Source organism: Phyllopteryx taeniolatus, chromosome 2 (assembly GCF_024500385.1).
Source record: "Phyllopteryx taeniolatus isolate TA_2022b chromosome 2, UOR_Ptae_1.2, whole genome shotgun sequence".
NCBI lineage: Eukaryota > Metazoa > Chordata > Actinopteri > Syngnathiformes > Syngnathidae > Phyllopteryx > Phyllopteryx taeniolatus.
In genome coordinates, this window is record NC_084503.1 from 10,497,761 (window position 1) to 10,521,639 (window position 23,879).

The following is a 23,879-nucleotide window of genomic DNA, read 5'->3' on the forward strand; positions in this document are numbered from 1 at the left end:
GGTCTACGAGATTTGATTTGTTCTTGCTCTTTAAATGTTTTGTAAATCCACCAGTGTCCACTCTTTGTGGTGTAATGTTTTTATTTTTAAATTTATAATACCACTTAGTATCCAAATCCATCGAAGGGAAAGTAAACAATGAATGATCAGAAATCAACATCAAACCATACGTCGCTTTTATTTTGAAAGTACAAGCGGAATAAACCTTTCGTTCCAATGGCTGACGTGACGCTTCGTGTCCGCATTGCGTGCGTGTGTTTTGAGTGAGCGTGTGCTGGAGGAGGACTTGCTCGCAGCGGGCGAGGTGGAGAGGAGCGATTCCAACTGTGTTTCGAAGAACGGAAGCTGCTCCGGTGTGATGCCTTCTCTCCGGATTTTGTCGGAGTGTCCATTTTCTTTGATGAGGATGGTGGCGTTTCCAAAGCGGGAGGCAAACTCCTGGCAGCCTCTTGGATGTCGCCCTGCACATGTTGCTGGCAATTGAGAGTGCTCCTGGAATTATGGTTCGAGGACTGTGGCGTTGAATAAATTGAGCTTTGATTGAGTTTTGTCTCTGAACGTCCAACGTGTGCGTGATTCCCGCGGAGCTGTGATGTCGAAGTGAACGCTCATGTTGCGCGCACCGTGCACCGTCCGCACGTCTCGGGCGCCGAGTCTAAAAAAACCCATGCGGAACCCCCCGGGAGCCGGACGGGACCGACGTCACGCATCCGGGACCGTCTAGGTTGTCGTATGTTCCGGCCGAGACGCTCCGGGCTCGTACGGCGACTGTGGAGAAGCCGTGCGCTCACCCAGAGCGATGGAAGCGGCCGAGCTGAGGGAGGATGTCCGTGTGGCTCCGGGTTGCGCCAAAAGAAACAGGGGCCTGCGACACGCGCCGGGTGGGACCCCGCGGGGGAGGAAGGGGATCGGGCTGACGACGACCGGGGTGCCTCGGGCCACAGACAGGAGGCGGACAGGACGGTGACGTGTTGTCTGTTTGGGGAGTGGGATCTCAGACCCCGGAGCCCCCACAAAGACGACGCCAGCCCCTGCGAGTGTGACCTCGTGAATACTGCCTACGCTTTTCTCAAAAGACTGCCGGAACCAAGTCTGGATCCGTTGCTGAAGGCTGTGGAGTCCAAAGGAGTGGTGGCGAGCCAGTGCGTCATGGTGCCCGCCACTGAGTTGCGCTTCGGGGCTCATCACGTCTCGCCTCAGTACCTACTGGGTCGGGTATACCGATGGAGCGACCTGCCGCCCTCGGCCCGGCTCAAAGTGCTGCACCACTGCCAAAGTTTGGATGGGGGAAAGGTCTGCTGCAACCCCTACCACTACAGCCGCTTGTGTGGGCCAGGTGAGCTACCTGTCTGATATGAAACCTTTGGCTAGGGTTAGGACTTCCCACTGTGCCTTCTGGGACCCCGTTTGGTGACCTTTGAGCCCCACAGCTAATAGCAATGACGTATGCCATCAACGTTTGACATAAGACGTAACACTCAAAAGCTGCTTCAGAATTTATTTGACTTGATACCCAGTGTTGGCCCATATATTCGTCTCACTTTTGGCCTACTAGTACGCAAATAAACTTCATAGTACACGGCTGCACTACTATAGGCCCAACTAGGTCTCACGCCTCCTGTAACCTACTACTAACTAGTGTACAGAAATAGTAGTGAAAAAAAACAGTAGCTAATAGCTGCTAGTAAGACACACTTGTTCTACTAGTGTCCCGTCATCGTTCTACTAGTGCCCTGAATTGTCTTACTAGCGAGAACAAAAAGCATACTAGTACAACCCCAATTCTAATGAAGTTGGGACGTTGTGTTAAACATAAATAAAAACAGATTACAATCATTTGCAAATCATGTTCGACCTATATTTAATTGAATACACTACAAAGACAAGATATTTAATGTTGAAACTGATAAACTTGATTGTTTTTAGCAAATAACCATTAACTTAGAATTTTATGGCTTCAACACGTTCCGAAAAAGCTAGGACAGGTGGCAAAAAAGACTAAAAAAGTTGAGGAATGCTCATCAAACACCTGTTTGGAACATCCCACAGGTGAACAGGCTAATTGGGAACAGGTGGGTTCCATGATTGGGGATAAAAGGAGCTTCCCTGAATTGCTCAGTCATTCACAAGACAGAGATGGGGCGAAGTTCACCTCTTTGTGAACAAGTGCGCGCGAAAATAGTCGAACAGTTTAAGGACAATGTTCCTCAACGTACAATTGCAAGGAATTTTTGGGGATTTCATCATCTGTGGTCCATAATGTCATCAAAAGGTTCAGAGCTTTACTGCTCAGTGACTGTTTTTATTTTTTATTTTTTTTCTGTCAATGTCTTTATGTCTCAAAAGTGTTCTCTGTCAATTGACTGTCTGTTGTCGTACTAGAGCGGCTCCAACTACCGGAGACAAATTCCTTGTGTGTTTTTTGGACATACTTGGCAAAGAAAGATGATTCTGATTCTGAATCTGGAGAAATCACTGCATGTAAGCGGCAAGGCCGAAAACCCACATTGAATGCCCGTGACCTTCGATCCCTCAGGCGGCACAACATCAAAAACCGACATCAATGTGTAAAGGATATCGCCACGTGGGCTCAGGAACACTACAGAAAACCAATGTCAGTAAATACAGTTTGGCGCTACATCCGTAAGTGCAACTTGAAACTCTACTATGCAAAGCAAAAGCCATTCATCAACAACACCCAGAAACGCCGCCGGCTTCTCTGGGCCCGAGCTCATCGAAGATGGACTGATGCAAAGTGGAAAAGTGTTCTGTGGTCCGACGAGTCCACATATCAAATAGTTTTTGGAAATTGTGGACGTCGTGTCTTCCGGGCCAAAGAGGAAAAGAACCATCCGGACTGTTATGGACGCAAAGTTCAAAAGCCAGCATCTGTGATGGTATGGGGTTGTGTTAGTGCAAATGGCATGGATAACTTGCACATCTGTGAAGGCACCATTAATGCTGAAAGGTACATACAGGTTTTGCAGAAACATATGCTGCCATCCAAGTAACGTCTTTTTCATGGACGCCCCTGCTTATTTAAGCAAGACAATGCCAAACCACATTCTGCACATTTTAAAACAGCGTGGCTTTGTAGTAAAAGAGTGCCTGCCTGCAGTCAAGACCTGTCTCCCGTTGAAAATGTGTGGCGCATTATGAAGCGTAAAATACGACAACGGAGACCCCGGACTGTTGAACAGCTAAAGCTGTACATCAGGCAAGAATGGGAAAGAATTCCACCCACAAAGCTTCAACAATTAGTCTCCTCAGTTCCCAAACATTTATTGAACGTTGTTAAAAGAAAAGGTGATGTAACACAGTGGTAAACATGACCCTGTCCCAGCTTTTTTGGAACGTGTTGCAGGCATAAAATTCTAAGTTAATGATTATTTGCTAAAAACAATCAAGTGTATCAGTTTGACCATTAAATATCTTGTCTTTGTAGTGTATTCAATTAAATATAGGTTGAACATGATTTGCAAATCATTGTATTGTGTTTTTATTTATGTTTAACACAACGTCCCAACTTCATTGGAATTGGGGTTGTACATGGGCCGAAATCTGGTCATCAAATATATCAAAGAAAGGCTCAAACATCGAGCCATACAGGGTTTCAAACTAATTTTTTTTGAAAACCACGTCGTAGTTATGTATGTAGTTATGTACGGTAAATGTATGATTGCCTCATATTATTATTATATACACACACAAACATGATGGCTAACTCGTTTTTAAATCAGAAACCAGTAAAAAGCTCTATGTTCAACTATTATTCAGTCTAGTTTGAAAGGGTGAATGGTAACAAAAATGCTTGAAATGTTATTAAAAGAGAAGACAATTTGCAATTCAGTTTTCTTTTAGCAAGAAACAGGAAATCGAGGCACATGATTTGCTTTCGCGGGCCACATGAAATGATGCAGCAGGCTGGATCTGGCCCGCGGGCCTTGAGTTTGACACCTGTGCCATATACTAACGGAGAAAGTCTATGGTGCAGTTATTGGTGCGTTTTGTTAAAGAACCACAGTTTTGTTTTGTTTTAAGTCTTAAGACTGAGGGTCAAAATGCACCACCAACCATAAAAGTGACACCAAACAAGCAACCACAGCCAACCCTTTTATGGCAGTTTTATAACTCTTTTAATCCTCCAGAGAGGCAAACACAACTGTTACAGACTGTTTAAATTTGAGCAACAACAAAAAAAACAAACTTCTGGCAACATGATCCGACTGAAGTCCGCAGTCATGTTGCAACGAGGTTCTGTTTTTTTCCCCTTTCTATCTCCCTCTGACAAGGAGGTCCTCTTCTTGTTATTTAGGTGAAGGAGTGCCCTTAATATACAGTTTGCATAGAGCTGGCGCCAGACTGACTAGCTGAGTATCTGACAGAGGACTCGGCAATTACTGCCTGCGCTCTTAAAGAGGCCGCGCACGCCATGTCCGTTGTGTTCTGAAGGGGCAGAGCCTGCCAATGCAAGAGTTCTGCTGTCTGCTATGCGGCGGGACTCCGATATTGTTTGAATAACAACTATGTGTATGATAAACAGAACCTTGACTGCTCCATGCAGCAAAACACTGTTACATTATTATCATTCGGCTTTTTGAACTTTCTAAATGTTGGTTCGTTTTGTTCCAGAGTCACCTCCTCCCCCATACTCGGTGTCCCATTCGGATGAACACAAGCCACTGGGTGAGTTTGGCAGCAGACACACGACAAAGCAGTCAAGGACAGGCGTCGTCATCTTTCAGCCAGAGCAGCCTGACACATTATCTTCTGAGGTTAACATTGTGGCTTGGAAGTTCAATTACAGGTTAAAAGATGTATCTGATGCTTATTCACATGTTTTTCCATGGAGTGTTTATAGAGGATATCAAACTGCAGTCCAGGTAGTATTCAGGTACTGTCTAGTCCTTTTGCAATAATAATAATAGAACCTCCAGTAAACTGAGCAACCTCTGAGTTGTTCATATTTGTAAACACATTTGCCATGTGTGCAATCATGGAAGGTTTAATTGATGGTGTAGTGGTTCACTCACCTGACTTTCACGCAGGCAGCAAGTTCAGTTTCCATTCAGTGTCAATGTATGCGTGAATGGCTGTTTGTCCTGTTATTGACTGGCGACCAGACCAGGGCGTAGGGCGAGTCAGGTGGGATAGCTCTCCACAACTCCAGGATAAGCAGTATAGAAAATGGACAGATTAAAACAAACAAAAAGCGGATTTTCTGGTTGTGTGAACCAAAACCTCGGATTAGTAAATGGTTGAATGGATACAAGTCATGGAAACTGAAATAAGCTTTCAGAGTCAAACTGTCACCTGCATGGAATCATTTTTAGCTACACAGACAAACACTTAAGCTCTGCTATCAGTACATTGTAATGGAACTAACACACAAATTGAAAGAAATTATAATGTGCATCTAATTGGTTCACTGTCAATACTAGTAACATAAACAGTCTTGTCTGCAAGTAAGAACACTTCCTGTATAGTGACGCTTTAAATGTACAGTAAGTGTACTTACTTCATGGAACTTCCTGTGTTTATTAAAAAAAATAAATAAATCTTCTTGAGCGTATTCATTCTTTGGAAATAAGTGTCGCAAGTGTGTAAGTTAATCCTTTGAGGTTGCTGATATGATGTTTCGCGCTATCTCACGGCATGCAAAGTTGTTCAAAGTTTTCAGTGAATTTTTCTCTACAACTTTGGCCAAATTTCCACTTGTGCAGCCTTAGGCATACTTACAGGTTCTCTTCTATCACATTTGGTATACCAATGCCAAAGATATGTCGCCATAATTGTTTCATTCATATGAAATTGATGGGAAAATGTTTCTATTAATCCAGACCGTTTCACAAGTTTCTAATATGCTTTCCCTTTTTTTTTTTAAACATTTTTCAGACTCTACACTGTCTGACACTGAAACTCCGCCCACTCTCATCACGCCAACCGACCACACAGGTGGAGTGCATTGCATTGGTTTTAATTGCAAATATTCATGTTTGTCCAGTCCCGGCATGGCTGTGAACTTGTATTTGTTTGCGTATACCTCTCATGTAAACAAGTTGGGAAGCATTCACGGGAAAGTGTTTTTGTGTGAGACGTGTATGTGCAAATGCAAGCCTGCCCCCCCCTTCGCAACATCTTCATGGAGTGATAAGTTATGGCAATGTTGCAATGTTGTGCCTTCCTTCTTATTTTCCAAGGCTGTTAAGATAACCCCAAAGACTGCACCATAAAGCGTCTATTGTCAGCGAGGCTTGGGGGACTTTGTGGGGGCCTGGGGTCTCTCACTACCCTGATGCAGCAAAAGTAGCCTTCCACTCCCCCTTTCCCCATCTCTCTTTTCCTCTCTTCACCACAGCCCAATATTTCACTGGGATGAAGTTGCAATAAGATCCCCACGCATACACCCAATCCCCTTTGCCTCTCCAAGCACCCATCCCCCTCTTTCTTCCCTCAAATCCCTCCATTCCTCTCGGCAGTTGAGCAGTGGAAAGAGACTAGTATTTTGGGGGCGGGGGAGCCTGGCGGTTGTGATCTGGCTTAGGTGTAGAATTTGTGTGTGTATATGTGGAAAGGGGCAGCTTAGGGTTGCGCTTGGCCAGGAAACAGCCCCCTCTAGATGATGAAACTGGAGCTTTATTTGTTTAAGTGCTGAGGTCGGCTGGAGAGGTCCGTGTAGTATTAGAAAAAAAAAAAAAGCCCACAAACCCACCCGATCACGCCTGTCTGGACTCAGTTGTGGACGCTGCTGAAAGATGAACGGGCACCTATGAAGTATGCGTAGTGTTGTCACGGCATCCCAGACTTGTCTGATGTACAGCTGATGTCCCCGCCACTGTCTTGCTTTGTTGTCACTAATGATGGCGGCTGCCTGTTGCCGGGCCGTTAGAGATCCTCAAGTCATTGAGAGACCCGTGCATACCGTAGCACGCTGGTTTTATGGGGATTAGGTCTTGTAGTGTCATGGTAAAGTACAAATGTGGGTTCTGCCAAACGTTGTAAGTATATAGCAAGGTTTCCCAAACTTTTTCCGCTCAACTAGGAACCCGGCTTCTCCGCAGGACCTCAAATTACCAAATATATATTTTATTACCACGACATTAACATATACAACACTTTACACTTTTATTAGACCGAACGTAAGGTTAATGCCACAACACATTTTTGTAGGTTTCTGTAATGGTTAATTTACCAGCACTTTAACCCAAATGATGTTTTTCAATGCTAAAATATAATTATTGTTGTTTTCCATTCATTTTCAAAAATTCCGTTTCATAAAAAATATATAGATTATTTAGTGATTATTATTTCTTAATGATTAAGATGTTAAAATATAATTATTTACTTGCATGCCTCACTAGCCCTCAATAATGAGTGATGAAAGAATTTGACGTTTACAGCAACCAGGGTTTTATTTATAGATCATTTAAATTGTGTGAAAGTTTGAAAGTAAGTCATCTACTAAGAAGTGACAGGCTACAATCAATGGTTGGTCTTGCTCTGTTGAGGAAGTCTGAAAAGTCAACATGCACGTTTCCAACAGCGGTAATTCTTTTCTTCCTTTTATTCCACATCATTTTGTGATTTAAATTCCAAACTGTTAAGAAACATCATAAAAACTAAGCGGTGTTTTTGACGGAAGTTCAATGAAAACATTGCGAGGGGGTCGACTTTGAGGTGGCCCTTTTTTTTCGTCATTGTTTTCAAGGTGAATGGTGACGGGAGGCACCACTGATTGTGCGCCTGGCGACATGAGCAGAGCTAGGTTAGTTTCCTTACAGACATGCTGCGTGTCGTGTTTGTGTGAGAGCACGCATGTGTGTGGTCTCAACTCCCCTGCCCCCCACACCACACCACACCACACCACACCACACCAAACCAGCGCTCCGAGTGGAGCCCAGAGCTGGAACTCTTATGCAGTTCCCACGAGTAACAAAAAGATCTGCAAATTGCTTTTGTCTCAGACTTTGTTTGCCACTTTGTTAGATGGTCCTGTGGCGATACAGTTGGCTTGTTCACATCAAGGTGAACATCATGTTGTAGTCAATGAAGAGGCTGGCTCTTCGAACATTTTCTGTCTCCTTTGAATCTGTTGTGAGTCTTTTATTAAGTAGCCTGTGATGTTTTCTCCACAACAAATGCGCTCCGGGTTCTTCTTAGAGCCGACTCTTTACTCAAGGTTTAGAACTAAAAGGCAGCAGCCGGGTGTGGACCATACATACCTTTACCCTGGCCTCTTTTATCTTTCAATCAGTTAATGTTCCCTTGAAACCACAGCGCACAGTACTGCTCTAAAAAGGAAACTTCAGTAGACTTTTATCCCTCATTTGACGCCAGCAATTTTTATCATTCAGCCGCTTACTGTCATTGTGTTTGTGTGTGTGTGTGTGTGTGTGCGTGTTTGTGTATCCATCTGTTTCGTCTGTGAGCTTATGTGTGTCCATATATGAGACAGGGAGAGACAGAGCATTTTTTGCAATGACTCAGTGATAAGATCATTTCAGTGGGCTCAAATAGGGGTTCTATCTATCAAACACACACGCACATGTACGCATGAGTCAAATGAAAGTTGGTATTTGCCTTTCGTGTCTTTCATGGCCAAATGTACTTGTGTGGATTGACACGCATATAGTTGTCAACGGGGTGTGGAGGGCGGTGCTTATGGAAAATTTCATACCGCCAATTACATTTGTCCCGAGTGAAATTTGGCTCGGTGGGTTTGGATGCCCACCCAAAACCGTTCACCGTTCACTCTATAAACTTCGTCTTTATATTACTAGCAGCATTGATATATGTACGCTTCCAGTCAGGTCCATAAATATTGGGACATGAACACAATTGTCATCTTTTTGTCTAAAACACCACCACGATGGATTTGAAATGAAACCAACATAACTGCAGACTTTCAGCTTTAATTTGCGTGTATTTACGTCCACATCAGGTAAACAGAGTAGAAATTACAACCGTTCGTCTTTATGGTTCCCATTTTTTTTTCACTACATGCTAGCCTCGCGTATCCTCGGGTGAAGCAACGTTTCCATTGCTCAACGAACAGCTCGCCGCAGTAACCCGCGAAGCGGCCTCCATCGGCGTGGGAAGGAGGCTGCGGGCTCCGTGATCGGATTGGCTATTAGTCGGACGGGATGTCTCGCCATGGAGTGGCCAAGCTGAGGAACCAGAGAGCTTGCGTTGGAGAGCTATAGACCCGGAAGTACCATCGCCACGTAAGAGCTCTGGTGATGCGCCCCTCTGGAATATGACTGGCTGCTGCATCGCTGGAGGGCATGACGCAGATGACGTGTCCGTGCCGCCACCTTGGCTAACTTGCTACTGTGCTGTGGTGTGACACTGTTGCCTCATTGGTAAATGGTAAAAAAAGGAAGAGTCTTGCATGTTATGAACCGAACGAAACACTTGCGGACTGAACGGAAACAGTCAAAGTAGTTGTCTATCCACTATACCACTAGTACTTGTCCTACACCATCCACAGGCATTATATAGAACCACTACAGTACTACCTTCTCTTTTCTCCGCACAGCAGCTGAGAATGTCATGTTCGGATGTGGGGGAGGTTTTACTTTAATTAGGAGCTATGGCTGATGTGTGTCACTCTTTTCCCCTACCAATTAGAATGGCATTCTGTTGAATGCATACCTCCGCCAAGGCATCTTCTTCTTCTTTTCCTTTTGGCTTGTCATGTGAGGGGTCGACACAGCGTGAAATCCTTTTCGATGTAAGCCTATCTCCTGCACCCTCTTCTCAAACACCAACTGCCCTCATGTCTTCCCTCACGACATCCATCAACCTTCTCTTTGGTCTTCCTCTTGCTCTCTTGCCTGGCAGCTCCATCCTCATCATCCTTCTACCAATCTACTCACTCTCTCTCCTCTGGATGTGTCCAAACCATCGAAGTCTGCTCTCTCTAACTTTGTCTCCAAAACATCGACCCTCGGCTGTCCCTCTGATGAACTCATTTCTAATTTTATTCAACCTGGTCACTCCGAGAGCGAACCTCAACATCTTCATTTCCGCCACCTCCAGCTCTGCTTCCTGTTGTCTCTTCAGTGCCACTGTCTCTAATCCGTACATCACTGTTTTATACACTTTTCCCTTCATCCTAGCAGAGACTCTTCTGCCACATAACACACCTGACACCTTCCTCCACCCATACCAACCTGTTTGGACCCGTTTCTTCACTTCCTGACCACACTCACCATTGATCTGGACGGTTGACCCCAAGTATTTAAAGTCCTCCACCCTTGCTATCTTTTCTCCCTGTAGCCTCACTCTTCCCCCTCCATCCCTCTCATTCATGCACATATATTCTGTTTTACTTCGGCTAATCTTCATTCCTCTCCTTTCCAGTGCATGCCTCCATCTTTCTAACTGTTCCTCCACCTGCTCCCTGCTTTCACTGTAGATCACAATGTCATCCGCAAACATCATGGTCCATGGGGATTCCAGTCTAACCTCATCTGTCAGCCTATCCATCACCACTGCAAACAGGAAGGGGCTCAGGGGCTGATCCATGATGCAGTCCCACCTCCACCTTAAATTCGTCTGTCGTCCTGTATAATTCTAACATACTTCTCTGCCACTCCAGACTTCCGCATGCAGTACCACAGTTCCTCTCTCGGTACTCTGTCACAGGCTTTCTCTAGATCTACAAAGACACAATGTAGCTCTTTCTGACCTTCTCTGTACTTTTCAATCAACATCCTCAAGGCAAATAATGCATCTGTGGTACTCTTTCTAGGCATGAAACCATACTGTTGCTCGCAAATACTCGCAAATATTGTCGCATCTCAATGTATTCCTTTCGCCTCTCCTCGGTCCTCTCAGTGTCCCACTTCTTCTTAGCTAACCTTTTTCCTTGTATGATTTCCTGTACTGTGAGGTTCCACCACCAAGTCTCCTCTCCTTTCCTGCCAGAAGATACACCAAGTACTCTCCTGCCTGCCTCTCTGATCACCTTGGCTGCAGTGGTCCAGTCTTCTGGAAGACTGGGAGCCTGGCTCACCTCTTCCCGAAAAGCTGCACAACACTCGTCCTTTCTCAGCTTCCACCACATGGTTCTCTGCTCGCCTTTGTCTTCCTAATCTTGCTCCCCACCACCAGAGTCATCTTACACACCACCATCCTATGCTGTCTAGCCACACTCTCCCCTACCACAACCTTACAGTCGGTAACCTCCTTCAGATTACATCGTCTGCACAAAATGTAATCCACCTGCATGCTTCTATCTCCGCTCTTGTAGGTCACCCTATGTTCCTGCCTCTTCTGGAAAATAGTGTTCACTACAGCCATTTGCATCATTTTTGCAAAGTCTACCACCATCTGTCCCTCCAAGTTCCTTTCCTGGATGCTGTACTTACCCATAACTTCTTAATCACCACTGTTTCCTTCACCAACATGTCCATTACAATCTGAACCAATCACAACTCTCTCTCTGTCTGGGATGCTCAGAGCTACTTCGTCTTGTTCCTTCCAGAATTTCTCTTTCACCTCTAGGTCACATCCTACCTGTGGGGCATAGCCACTAATCACATTATACATAACACCCTCAATTTCAAGTTTCAGTCTCATCACTCGATCTGATACTCTTTTCACCTCCAAGACATTCTTAGCCAACTCTTCTTTTAAAATAACCCCGACTCCATTTCTCTTCCCATCTACACCATGGTAAAATAATTTAAACCCTGCCCCTAAACTTCTCGCCTTACTGCCTTTCCACCTGGTCTCCTGGACACACAATGTATCAACCTTTCTCGTAATCATCATGTCAACCAACTCCCGAGATTTTCCTGTCATAGTCCCAACATTCAAAGTCCCCACATTCAGTTCTAAGCTCTGTGCTTTCCTCTTCTCTTTCTGCCGAAGAACCCGCTTTCCACCTCTTCTTCTTCGACTTCGACCCACAGAAGCTGAATTTCCACCGGCGCCCTGCAGGTTGACGCCGCCGGTGGCGGACGTTGTTAACCTGGGCCACGACCGATCCGGTATGGAATTCTTTGGATGTACGCTCATATTTGTTTGGCAAAGTTTTAAGCCGGATGCCCTTTCTGACGCAACCCTCTGTATTTATCCGGGCTTGGGACCGGCCTACAGTTTGCACTGGCTTGTGCCCCCCATAGGGCTGTATTATACCTCTGCCAAGGCATAACAATTCACATTCCAATCAGTAGCAAAACTGATGCGAATTTTTGTCATCAAATATTTAAGTATATTACATCTAGAATAGTATAGACAGCGGCTGAAATAAGTACTTAACAAGTCACCATTTTTCTCATTAAATATATTTCCCAATGTGCTATTGACATGAAAATTTCACCAGATGTTGGGAACAACCCATGTAATCCGATGGAGGCAAATTTATGCTGGTATGATTGGCTTTCCACTTACGTATTATGGCCCGAACCGTGCCCACTGGAACGTTCATAAGCTTTGATATGCGCCTGTAACCAATGCCATCGTTATGTTTTGCAACAATTACTTTGCGATGGTCTTGAGACAGCTCTTTGCTCTTTTTTACCCATCATGAGATGGGTCTTCACTCACACCTTGGCAATGAGACGTTTTTTTTTTGTCAGCCATCAATTAGGACTGAGCCATCTGATATTCATTTGCACTGACAAGGGGCTGGATTGCTGTTTGATTATTGATAGATTTTAGGTGTTGTCTTGGCTTTCCATGCCTTTTTGCAACTCCCTTTCTTCATGTGTTCAATACTTTTTCCCTGACCCATTTATATTAATGCTGTGCCTGTTATCAAAAGTACTGGTATTTTGCATTTCTGTAATTATTATAAATAGTATATAGCAATGTGTGACTAAATACATTCACTGAGGCAGATACTGGATGTGTGTCTCTTCCCCATTTCTTAGAATACACTTCCTCTCTGTTTGCACATGTACAGTTTGTGTCCCTGGGTTTGTGTGGTTTTCTAAGAGACAAATAACCAAATATAGATTGGTAAGTGAACCAAAGCATAGGATTAGTAATAACAATAATCAAATAGTACACTTGCAAATCAAGAGCGCTATTAATTTAGCAACATTTACAAAGTTTAATAGTACTTCCTGTATTCTACTCTTATTCTAAAAGACAAAGCTCAGCACTTCCGGTCGCCGATTGCTGCTGACTAAGCGATAAAGACACAGTTACTTTCACTAGTTAACATCTAGTAAAACACTATTAACGTATTCTGGTGCAACACGCAGTGTTGCCACACTTACCTCGAAAAAGTAACTGAGTTAGTTTAATGATTACTTTATTTGAAATGTAACTAAGTAAGATTACAAGTTACTTTATTAGTCAAATTCAGCAACTGCCAACAACACTGCCTCAATTTAAAAATGACAACCGGTTTTGCCAATACTTTATTGGAAGTGCATTTATTTTATGAAGTGCAAGTTTTTATGAAAAATAAAATAGTCTTTCTTGACTTCACTTCCCATAAATACTTTTTTTCTGGCTAAAATATTAAATAAAGACAGTGTTTTTTGGCCTGACATGTTTAACTGTTAAATAAATTTATAAATATAGCTAAACTATGAAATTCTTTGAAACACGTTTTGTGAAAATTGAACCTGTTGTTTATGTGGCTTGCTGCTTGGTATGTACACGTGAGTTGCCCTCATGTTGAAAACGTGACTTGTGCATATGTGACATCACGAGACGGTAGAAGAAAGCAAATTGAAAAATACGGTTGTCTACGGTAGTCATAGATATGAACAATAGGTAGATACAATATGGCCCTTTGCGCTGCGCACCTATGACGACGGTAAGCCAGTGGGGGGGAAAGAGTCAGTGCATTCCATGTTTGTGGAAGGCACAAAAAAACTAAATAACAAGGATTCCTGCAAATTGGGCGGCATACGGTTTCCCACAATCCCGTACAATCATAACAAGCAGACTGGGAATAACATTTCATAGGTTTGAATATTTTTGGGCTCTTTTTTTTCAATGTTCTGTATTAATAGCATGTGCTTTGACGTGGACAAAAAGGAGGGGCGTTGGGGCGCTGGCACGCGTCTAATAGGGAATGAGACTGGCCTCTCACCTGACAGCAGCAAAGCCCAACCGGAGCTAACAAGATAACAGACCCCTTTTGAACACAAATACTGTATATCTTTTTACTCAAGAGAAATTAATGAAATGAAAATAGTCGTGCAGCGTGAGTTGAATAAGTAACTTTAAGCTTATTACTGGTCTGGAAATAGTAACACATTTGATTACTTGTTACCAAAATAGTGGTCATATTAGAGTAACGCGTTACAAACGTCACTGGCAACAGGTAATGGATAATGTTAACATGGCAAGTATCGGCTACTTGTGTGTCGCTACGCCCTTTGTCATTGAAGCACAGAACCGAATGAAACTTATAACCTGGGACACACACGATATTCACAGACTGAGTCGCACCCTCTGCTAGTATGCTACTCCGGCCACCATGGCGTCACGGCCTACACACAAGCCACCTGAACTGGGCTGCTCGAATAACAAATATACAAATGAACACAGAAGTAAAAAAAAAAAAATTGCTTAAGGCACCTACCTACATTATCTAGGTGAATATATTTCCCCCAAACAGAATGACTTTGGAGCCTTTTCTACTGGCTGTTTATGTATCGTTGGTATGGAGGCAAGTTCTCATACACACGTTGACCAAAACAAAACATAGGGAAGGAATAATAGTTCGGGGGCTACAATTTGGCGGCCTGGCGGGCTGGATGCAGCACTATCGTAAGAGAAGAAGCATGCCACCCCCACCCCCATCCTATTTTGATTGTTTCTTTTTGTAAGCTAAACAAGGTATCAGCCAAACAAATGCATCTCTAAGCCCTGTCTGCACTCGCTGCAGCATTAACCCCATGAATTGGCTCTTTGACTGATGGGGCACAGGCAAGGAATGTTGGGAAGTTGGGAAGGTGAGGGGGAGTAGGGTCTTGCAGCAAAAGGGGCGGGAGAGGGGGCTGGTGGGGTCTGACTGACTCTGGAGAGTGACATCTGATACATGTTTGAACATATCACCGTTAATAGTTAAGACACACAGAGAGGAGCCGACATTCTCGGAAGTTTTGGAGACAGTTTTAAGAGATTGCTGTTGAAGTGGCCTTGTGTTCCACATTAGTTGAAACTGACGAGCTTTGGTCGATGTTTGATGAGGGCTCTGTTGTTCTCAAGTCCAAATCAGACAATCAACGTGAATATTACATTAGAATCTAGCAAGAATCAATTCCTGATATATTATTAGGACAGATGTAAAAATAGAACAAACAGTAGACATCCAAACTGCGCTGTGACCAACTTGAATGCATCCGCCTAAGCCTGAACGGGTCCTCTTAGTGGCCTGTTCGCTGGCATGCGTACAACTCTAGCTCTTACGCTTGACTGAGACACATTAGACGATGGAACTCTACATCAAGGGTTGGCCCATTAACCGTTTGCCATTTCCTCAAATATTTTCCATCACAGCCCTTTTTTGATGCTTTCAAGCTTCTAAGGACACCACATCACGCATTGGTGGGGTATTTGTTTTCACAGTGTAGTTGCGATTTTGCTGTTTTTCACATTTTGGACTAGATCGCATTGCCTTGGTGTAATTTGACCAGGAAACAGCAATAAAACCATGTAGATAACAATGTTCTTTTTTTTTTTCTCCTTCTTCTTCTTTTTTGGGGGGAGGGGGTGGGGGTGGGGGGGCACTTGGTAATTGAAACATGACTTAACCTCAACAGTTGGCTGTGCTTCATAACACTGAGAGATGTTTCTAATCAAATTATTAGACATAGGTCTCTGAATGATACAGTGTAAACAGTATCTAACAGTGCCAATTAAAACTGAGCATTGCCATCTTAATAAACTGTAAACCAGGGGAGTCAAACTTATTTTTGTCGCGGGCCACATTATTGGTCGGTTTCCCCTCAGATGGCCGTTATGACCGTGGAACCATATAAATGTTTCATCGCCCGATCATTGTATTATATACACACACAACAAAATGATGGATAACTAGTTTTCAAATCGGAAATCAAGAGTAGTAGTTTGTTCAAGTATTGTTCAAGTTACTGTAATGAGGGGTTTGGTTAAAAAATTTTAATAAAATGCTTGCAATAGCTCAACTTTATTATTTATTACATATTACGATGTGACATTTTGGTACATTTTAGCATGGAAGGTTACCCAAATGATTTGCTTTTGCCATTTGATGTGGTGGGCAGGATGTGATTGGTTTGTTTTTATTACAGCCACTTGATATTCTTTTAATCTGAGAGGTGTTGTTTTAGGATTAAAATATTTTGTTTTGGTTTCAAGACTATTTGATGTAATAATATTATTATACAAATTATTATTTATTGTCTTTTGTGTCAATGTTGTTTACATGTTCGACTCTGCTGTCTTGAGACAGCTCTTTGCTCTTTTTTACCCATCATGAGATGGGTCTTCACTCACACCTTGGCAATGAGACGTTTTTTTTTTGTCAGCCATCAATTAGGACTGAGCCATCTGATATTCATTTGCACTGACAAGGGGCTGGATTGCTGTTTGATTATTGATAGATTTTAGGTGTTGTCTTGGCTTTCCATGCCTTTTTGCAACTCCCTTTCTTCATGTGTTCAATACTTTTTCCCTGACCCATTTATATTAATGCTGTGCCTGTTATCAAAAGTACTGGTATTTTGCATTTCTGTAATTATTATAAATAGTATATAGCAATGTGTGACTAAATACATTCACTGAGGCAGATACTGGATGTGTGTCTCTTCCCCATTTCTTAGAATACACTTCCTCTCTGATATTGAAATCACGATTCATGAAGACCATTGTTCATTTATTTTAAAAGTTTGTAGTTATTCAACTACCAAAAATATACTTTAAATATAACTAAAAAGAACAACCAGAAAATAAATTAGTAACAAGTAACAATTATATATTAAAATAACAGAAATGAAAAAAAGAAAAATGAATAGTCATGGCTAAAAATGTGTAAATGTTTTTGGCCATGACTGTATTGTCTAATACATTTGTCAAAAAAAATCCTCATTCTTCTGGCTTTCAACAAAGAAAACCATCCATCCATTTTCTTTACCGCTTATCCTCACTAGGGACGCGGGCTGCTGGAGCCTATCCCAGCTATCTTCGGAAATATTTTTCGTAATCCTAGTTGAGTGGCAGCACGGTAGCCGACTGGTTAGCACGTCTGCCACGCAGTCCTGAGGATCCGGGTTCCAATCCCGCCTCGCCTGTGTGGAGTTTGCATATTCTCCGCGTGCCTGCGTGGGTTTTCTCCGGGTACTCTGGTTTCCTCCCGCATCTCAAAAACATGCATGGGAGGTTAAAATAAGATTGCCCATAGGTGTGAATTCTGAATGCGAATGGTTGTTTTGTTTATATTTGCCCTGTGATTGGCTGGCGACCAGTTCTGGGTGTACCCCGCCTCTCGCCCAGAGTCAACCTCGACCATAGTGAGGATAAGTGGTACGGAAAGTGAACGAATGAATCCTAGTTGACCTAAAACAGGAAAAGTCTGATTGCAAGTCAGTCAGGGAAAAAAAAGTGCGTCTTTTTATACAGTCAATTGCTCTATCTGATGTTCCTGTTGTGTGCCCCTTGGCCTCTTAGGGGCAGTGTCGTGCGATGCATGAATTGAGCTACTCATTTTCTATTAGCTAAAAAAGAGTAGAAGAAGAAAGTCGCATTACATTTTTTTCACAGATTAGGAAGAATACATGCTCGTGACTATTGTTATTTTAACGCTCTGTATGTGTTAGTCTGGCGTTTGTGTGTGAATATTCAATATTTGAGGGTGAATCCCTCCCGTGATCAAATGCTAACATTAGCTAGCCCAATAAGGGTTTCCATTGGCTGTTAGCATAAGCTGGCGATTTCTAAAACAATGTGTTTCTTGTCTTTTAATATAAAATGAGGGTAATTATTTTTGTTGTGCGTTTAGTTTTACAGTAAACTCCAACAGGGGGGTCAATAAACAGCTTAAAGCACACTCAAATTTGGATTAATTGCCCAACCCTGAGCTACACTGCACACATTCTCTGCAGGGTGCAAAGTACAAGCCGCGGGTGATTGTTTTTTTGTGATCGGCAATGAAAGGCATTGACAGACGAACGCCGATTCCGTTTTCCACGGAAATCAGCCGATCATGATCGGCGGCCAATCGATCGGCGCACCACTATTTGCTATGGTTGCGTTATACTGTCCTTGTCACGGTAATAAACAAGCCACACATTCAACGATACTCATAATTAAAAGAGACACTCCACAACCCGCAAGGCTAACGTTATGTTAGTAGACTAATGTTAAGCTCACTGATTTGCGGCATGTTAATTTCACCTTTGTCTCTCAGGTCCCACGTCACAGCATCATAAAGGTCCATGTTAATATGAAATGTGACCACACTTTCCTAATGTCAGTCTTTTTTCTCTTTCTCATTTCACAATTCGGCGTCGTATTTTGCAACCGTTGTGTTCCCGCTCCTCAACCAAATAGCGTCACTTCCGCGTCCACGCATCGGTGACGTAGCACATCGTGTCGCATACGCCCCTGCACACTTCCGCCTTCGCGACCGTCTCTGCGGTAAAACTGATTAGCAGTGTTGCTTTTCAGTGTGTTTTTTGAGGTGCGAAATGTGAATTTTGACTCGCAAACTGCGATGTGAGACCGCTTAATTCAAGCCTTGAAACGTGATTTTCGACGCTGACAAAACTTGTTGCAGTCATATTTGCTCTGTAACAACCGCAAGTTCTTCGGCAATGTGTCTTCATTCATCGACAACAAACAGAGCTTCCAAAATTAGCAGTAAAAGTTACTAGTACTTAAAATGCACGAGCGGTGCATAAGTAACCATGTGGTTCCATTGAAACTGGTAGCTGTGTAACAGGAGCAAGCTACACTTTCATGTCTGTTTTAGCCAATTATTGCCAAATACAGCATAATTTGTGCGAGTGTTTTTGACCTAGTTCCTAAATTAAAAATGAAGTTCCACATACTGTACATTTCGAGACTTTCACCACAAATGTTGGGTTGTCCAGTCAAGCTCAAAAATGGAATTCCTCAGCAGCGGCACTCGCTTTCCACTTGCTCATTAATATACTATTAGTCCAAGTCTAAGGGGATGTTTACACGTGGATTGACACAACAGAAAACGGGGAAAGAAAAATTGTTGTTTTGGCTTTTCCAAGAGTTCATTGTATCGCTGGTGTGAAGTTTGGTGGATTTTTAAAACGAATGACATGTTTCCCACTACTACACTGACTTTAACAACTTCAATTTTGGAGATGAGGCGAGATGAAGAGATTTTCAACATTTCTTAATTATTTTGTTTTAGCATGATTAAGGGTCGGAGTGATTGTCCGGCCTCTAGGTTCCTCCTTCAGAACTTTTGAAGTAACGCTTTAGGAAGATACTAAGTGCCCATTTGCTCCTGATGCTTTGTCATCATTGTAAATTTCCCCACTGGAGGACGAAAAAGAGATGATCTTCTTCATCCTTATAGTGTCAGATCTGATTGTCATGGTTGTGTGTTCCGTTTTTTGTCTTCCCCCTGTCTCACACACACCTGCTCCTGAGAGCATCTTCACCACCTGTGCCTCGTTCACCCTAATTGCCCCTTGCATTTAACCTCGTGTCTCATTCTTTCTCGTCGCGTTCCAGCATTCCTTGTTTCTACGTCAAAGACTCACAGTAAGACGAGACTCTGTTCCGATTATCGACCTCGCCTTTTTGCCTCATGTTTTTGGATACTGTTGCCTTTTTTGGATTGCCTTCCTGTGTACCGACCTCTGCCCGTATATTAAACCTCTCTTTTTTTGAAACTGTCCATTTGTTTTGGAGTCGTGCATTTTTGGGTCCTATCCTCTGTTCCGCTCATGACACTGATCACATGTCCTCCATTTTTATTACCGCATCATCGGTTTTCTGTCTGACCTTTTGTCAGCTCCACTTAGTTTTGTCTTCTCTTGCCTTTTGTGTTTATTGAACACACTCATAATTCCATTGCGTTTCGCTTGTCCTGCCTTTCTCTGTGTATTTCCAATGTGCTGCCTTAGTCCATGTTGTCAGACCTCCACAATTTAAAATAAGTTTTAAATTACAGGACTAGCTGTGGTTTTCCTTTGTTCCCTCAGAGTTTCTGCCAACTCGCAATTTGGCTTTTAATGGAATCCTGCCATGCTGCTTGCTGAACTTAAAGATTTTTTGCAGATGTTGAAAGGCACTGCCTCATTGAAATGTAGGACCGTGTACCCTGTGCTGTGACTGTGGCTGCAATACAGAATGACTCAAAATGTGTTTATCTTGGAAAAGCAACACACACATTGTTTTCACAAGCTGCGGCGGCCTTTTTTGTGTGTCAGCAATATTTACGTAGTCATCATGGAATCATCCCATTTTCATGAAGGCCACATGAGAGACACAACCTTGAGTAAGTTTATTTTTATCCAATATTCTCCTGTTGTGCTTGCAGCATGAGAATTACAGCACGCTTTTGTTTTGACATGAGTATCGTTACATGAGAGACAAACCATATCTCATACAGAGAGTCATGCAAAGCTCACACTCCATGTGTCTATATCTACCAACTTTACTGTGCATACAGTAAATTCTGTTTGCGGACCACAGTATCCAACCTGCTGGAATTTCAAATGCAGATAATTCCCCCTAAGTAGCCATTAGTCGGAATTTATTCCTCGCAGTGGAACAAGTGGATGTGTTCCATTGCTAATGTGTGTAATTATGTTGTGAGGAGTGAAGGCCATATAGTTGGGCCACGTGAGACTCAATGAGACACTTGTCAACTTGACCTCTGTGACTGGCTGAGCGGGGGAGGAAGTGTCGAGGAAGAGGGCCTGTCCAGGAATGTGTTGGAAGGGGGGGAGGGGGGGGGGGGCATGTCAACTATCAGGGCCTGCCCCCCCCCCTTTTCGCTCTCTCTCTCTCTCTCTCTCCCTGAATGTATTCCCATTCAAATATTTAATCAATTAGACAGACTACTTTATTTCTTCATGAGATTTCTGTCTCTATATCAATTAATGTGCAGTACTCGGTTACAAGGCTACATCTGAGCGTTCTTCCACAAACATGTCACCACATGTTCCACTATTACTGTGTATAACCACATCAACTGTGATTGAGCTAACACTGTTTGTTAAAGGAAACTCCAACAGGGTTAACTGAGGACTTGACTAACATGTTTAGATAATACAGATTAGCTCATCCTCCGTTACATTAGTTTACAATAATTAGTTTTAAAACTGCTTAATTTGTGTCACTCAACATGTTCCCGGCATCCCTGTTTTTTTTATATGATGATTTAGTCCTTAGAACCATATTCATTAACTTGAAAGTCAAGTTCACTTGAGGGCTCCATGTGTAATGTACTACAACAACATTTCCAAAGTACTTCAGTGGGTTCCCTATAAAGGCTCAATTTGTTTCAACATTATACTGTGGCAAGGCAAAACCTATTTGCGGATGACAATGTTTGGATGTCCAGTCGACCAGGATGAATGATGCATGTCAAACTTGAAGAATTCCTTGGCCCGACTTGCAGAAATGCAGGAAACTGGTCACTTTCTCTCTTCCTCTGGAAGTATTCTTCTAGAGTAGCAGATCAGTGGAATTCTACTGGCATAATCAGATTCTAAGAAGTTGGGCAGCTCCAGATTAATGGAATAATAATATTTTTTTTTGTGTTGTTAAACAAGAAACGTGGTTTTTACACTGCAACATCAAAAGATCACACTATGGAAAAACTGAGTGGGAGCAGTGTGCGCTTGTGAGCAACAGCCCCATTGTGGTCGACTGTGAAGCCAATGTCTGGCGATAACACAGTCCTCTGATGGCAGAGATAGCCAGCTGGATTTTTGGCGTGCTGGATTTGAAGTCGCTGCTTAATTACTGTTGTTCCAAACAAAGAAAATAACATACGTTGCCAGAAAGGGAGGCAGAGCTGGTCTTCTCTCAATGCTCTGTTTAGCACTGATTTTAGGGGAATTTCAGCCAGTTGAAACGAAACATATTAGCGGTGACTGACAATAGTCAGTAGCTGAATGCTCATCTCTTTTCCCCTGTGCAACCCCCCCCCCCCCCCCCCCCCCCGCATGACTATCACCACCTACTTCTTTCAACACAGTGGAAGAGTCTAATAACTGGAGGGGAATCTAATCCTTGGCACTGGATGAAAGACAAGGGTGTCCCTCACTCCAACTCTTTCTCACAGTCTTTCGCTCTTCATTTTTTCTTTCCATGGATCCTTGTTATGCTTGGCAGTTCTCTCTCTCTCTCTCCCTCTCTTGCTCTCTCATTACTTTTCCAGTTGACTCTTTCAACTCGCTTCTTCTCACCCTTCGACTACCCAAATTTCTCCCAACTGTATTCCTGCTCCCCTGCAAATTGAGGTTGGCAACAGGAAGCTTTCCTTGCCCCGACCTGGAAACTTGAGTTTAAAGGCGTGGCGATCTTACAAACAGAGAACAAAAGCCAAACTACTTCCATTTCTTACATAGCTAAGTTAAACGTTTTTGTTTATACTGCCTAGAAAGAGGTCTAAATATAGTTTTTCTCCATTGCTAAAACACATTTCTTGAAACCTCCACCCATTTTCACAATACTGTAAACTAATAAAAAAATTCAAGCTACATTCTCAAAACCCCTGACTCTTCCTGCAAAACCAAACTGTTCCCTCAAAACAGACCCCAAGTCAATCAAAAAGAAGAAGAAAAAAAACACCACTGAAATTCACTACACACAACACAAATCATAATGCTGCAGAAATAATCTTTATTGTTTACAAAAGCAATGCATTTTGCAGAGTAAAACAAAACTCATGTTTAGCATTTGTCGTAAAAAATATAATAGAAAATGTAGGTATTGAATCCCCTTTTTGTGTACAAATACGTGTTGAGTCTTACTGTAAACGTATGTCATGAAAAAGCAATTAGGCCTACTTGTTCACATCCCTGAATCTTCAGACTATGGTGGACTCAATCAAGCTGCTTAGGTTGGGCTGCACTCGCAACAAAAGTTGCCCATATTTCATCTGTCATACCTAATTGTTCTATGTCTTATACTGTACTTCCCCTCGCTGATTCTTCTCTAACCACCTGCTGCTCTTACTCTGCCTCTTTCTCTCAGATTGCCTCGATCCATAATGAAACTTCAACAACGAGTGCTCTCTGAACTGGCCTATATTGATTTATTTACATCATTAGCCAAAATTGTGATCCAATTTGAGTTGGTGTTTATGGTGAGGAACCTGTGCTTGAATTGAGTTTCACCTTTGCTACCTCTGCTTGCTATTATGCAACACAAGGGCCTCAGAGTGCAAAATGTGTGTAAGTGGGTGAAAATATGTTCGCAAGTTGTGTCTAGGTGAAAAGTGCTTAAGTTTCTCCCAAAAGGGTGACCAATTCAATAAGTTGGTTCAGACAGTAGGGTTTTGTGTTTTAGCAACTGAAAAATACTGTGATAACTGATTTTATTCCAAAATGGAAACTTTAAGTAGTTTAGCGTAGTGTACACTGCTTTGTAATAAGAAGAACAGCATCTCTCTTATTTACGTGATGACCTTGATGACCTACTTTTTTTTGTTGGTCAGTAAGGTAGACCAGCCTTGACAACTCATGAGCTGGGTTAGCACTAGCACTAGCATTGGTGCTAAAGTTACAATTTGAAGCCGTGTTCTTTGCTTGAGAAACTTCATATTAAAATGACCTTTAGACAATCTTTATGGACCTATGAGTGCGACGCTACTTAGTGCTGCCGCAACCCTCCGAGCAATGCCGAAGGCGAGATGGTCAAATCCTGGAACGCGCACACTTGTCCGTGTGATCCGACCCACTGTTACGCATACACTTACTGGC

At 42.8% G+C, this 23,879-nt stretch overlaps 1 protein-coding gene across 3 annotated transcripts in view; it reads left to right on the forward strand.

Moving 5' to 3' along the window:
* The first annotated feature begins 229 nt into the window (after positions 1–229).
* The window catches only part of LOC133470953 (mothers against decapentaplegic homolog 6-like), a 35,136-nt gene continuing 11,486 nt past the window's right edge, over positions 230–23,879 (forward strand). Inside the window, exons 1-3 of one of the 3 annotated variants that reach the window (XM_061759941.1) lie at positions 231–1,336; positions 4,633–4,686; positions 5,896–5,955. In XM_061759941.1, coding sequence (XP_061615925.1) covers positions 733–1,336; positions 4,633–4,686; positions 5,896–5,955 — 718 coding nt within the window. In that variant the 5' untranslated portion in view covers positions 231–732. Of the gene's footprint in view, positions 1,337–4,632; positions 4,687–5,895; positions 5,956–23,879 lie in introns of all 3 variants that reach the window. The other 2 variants (XM_061759951.1, XM_061759961.1) reach the window with 2 other exon arrangements.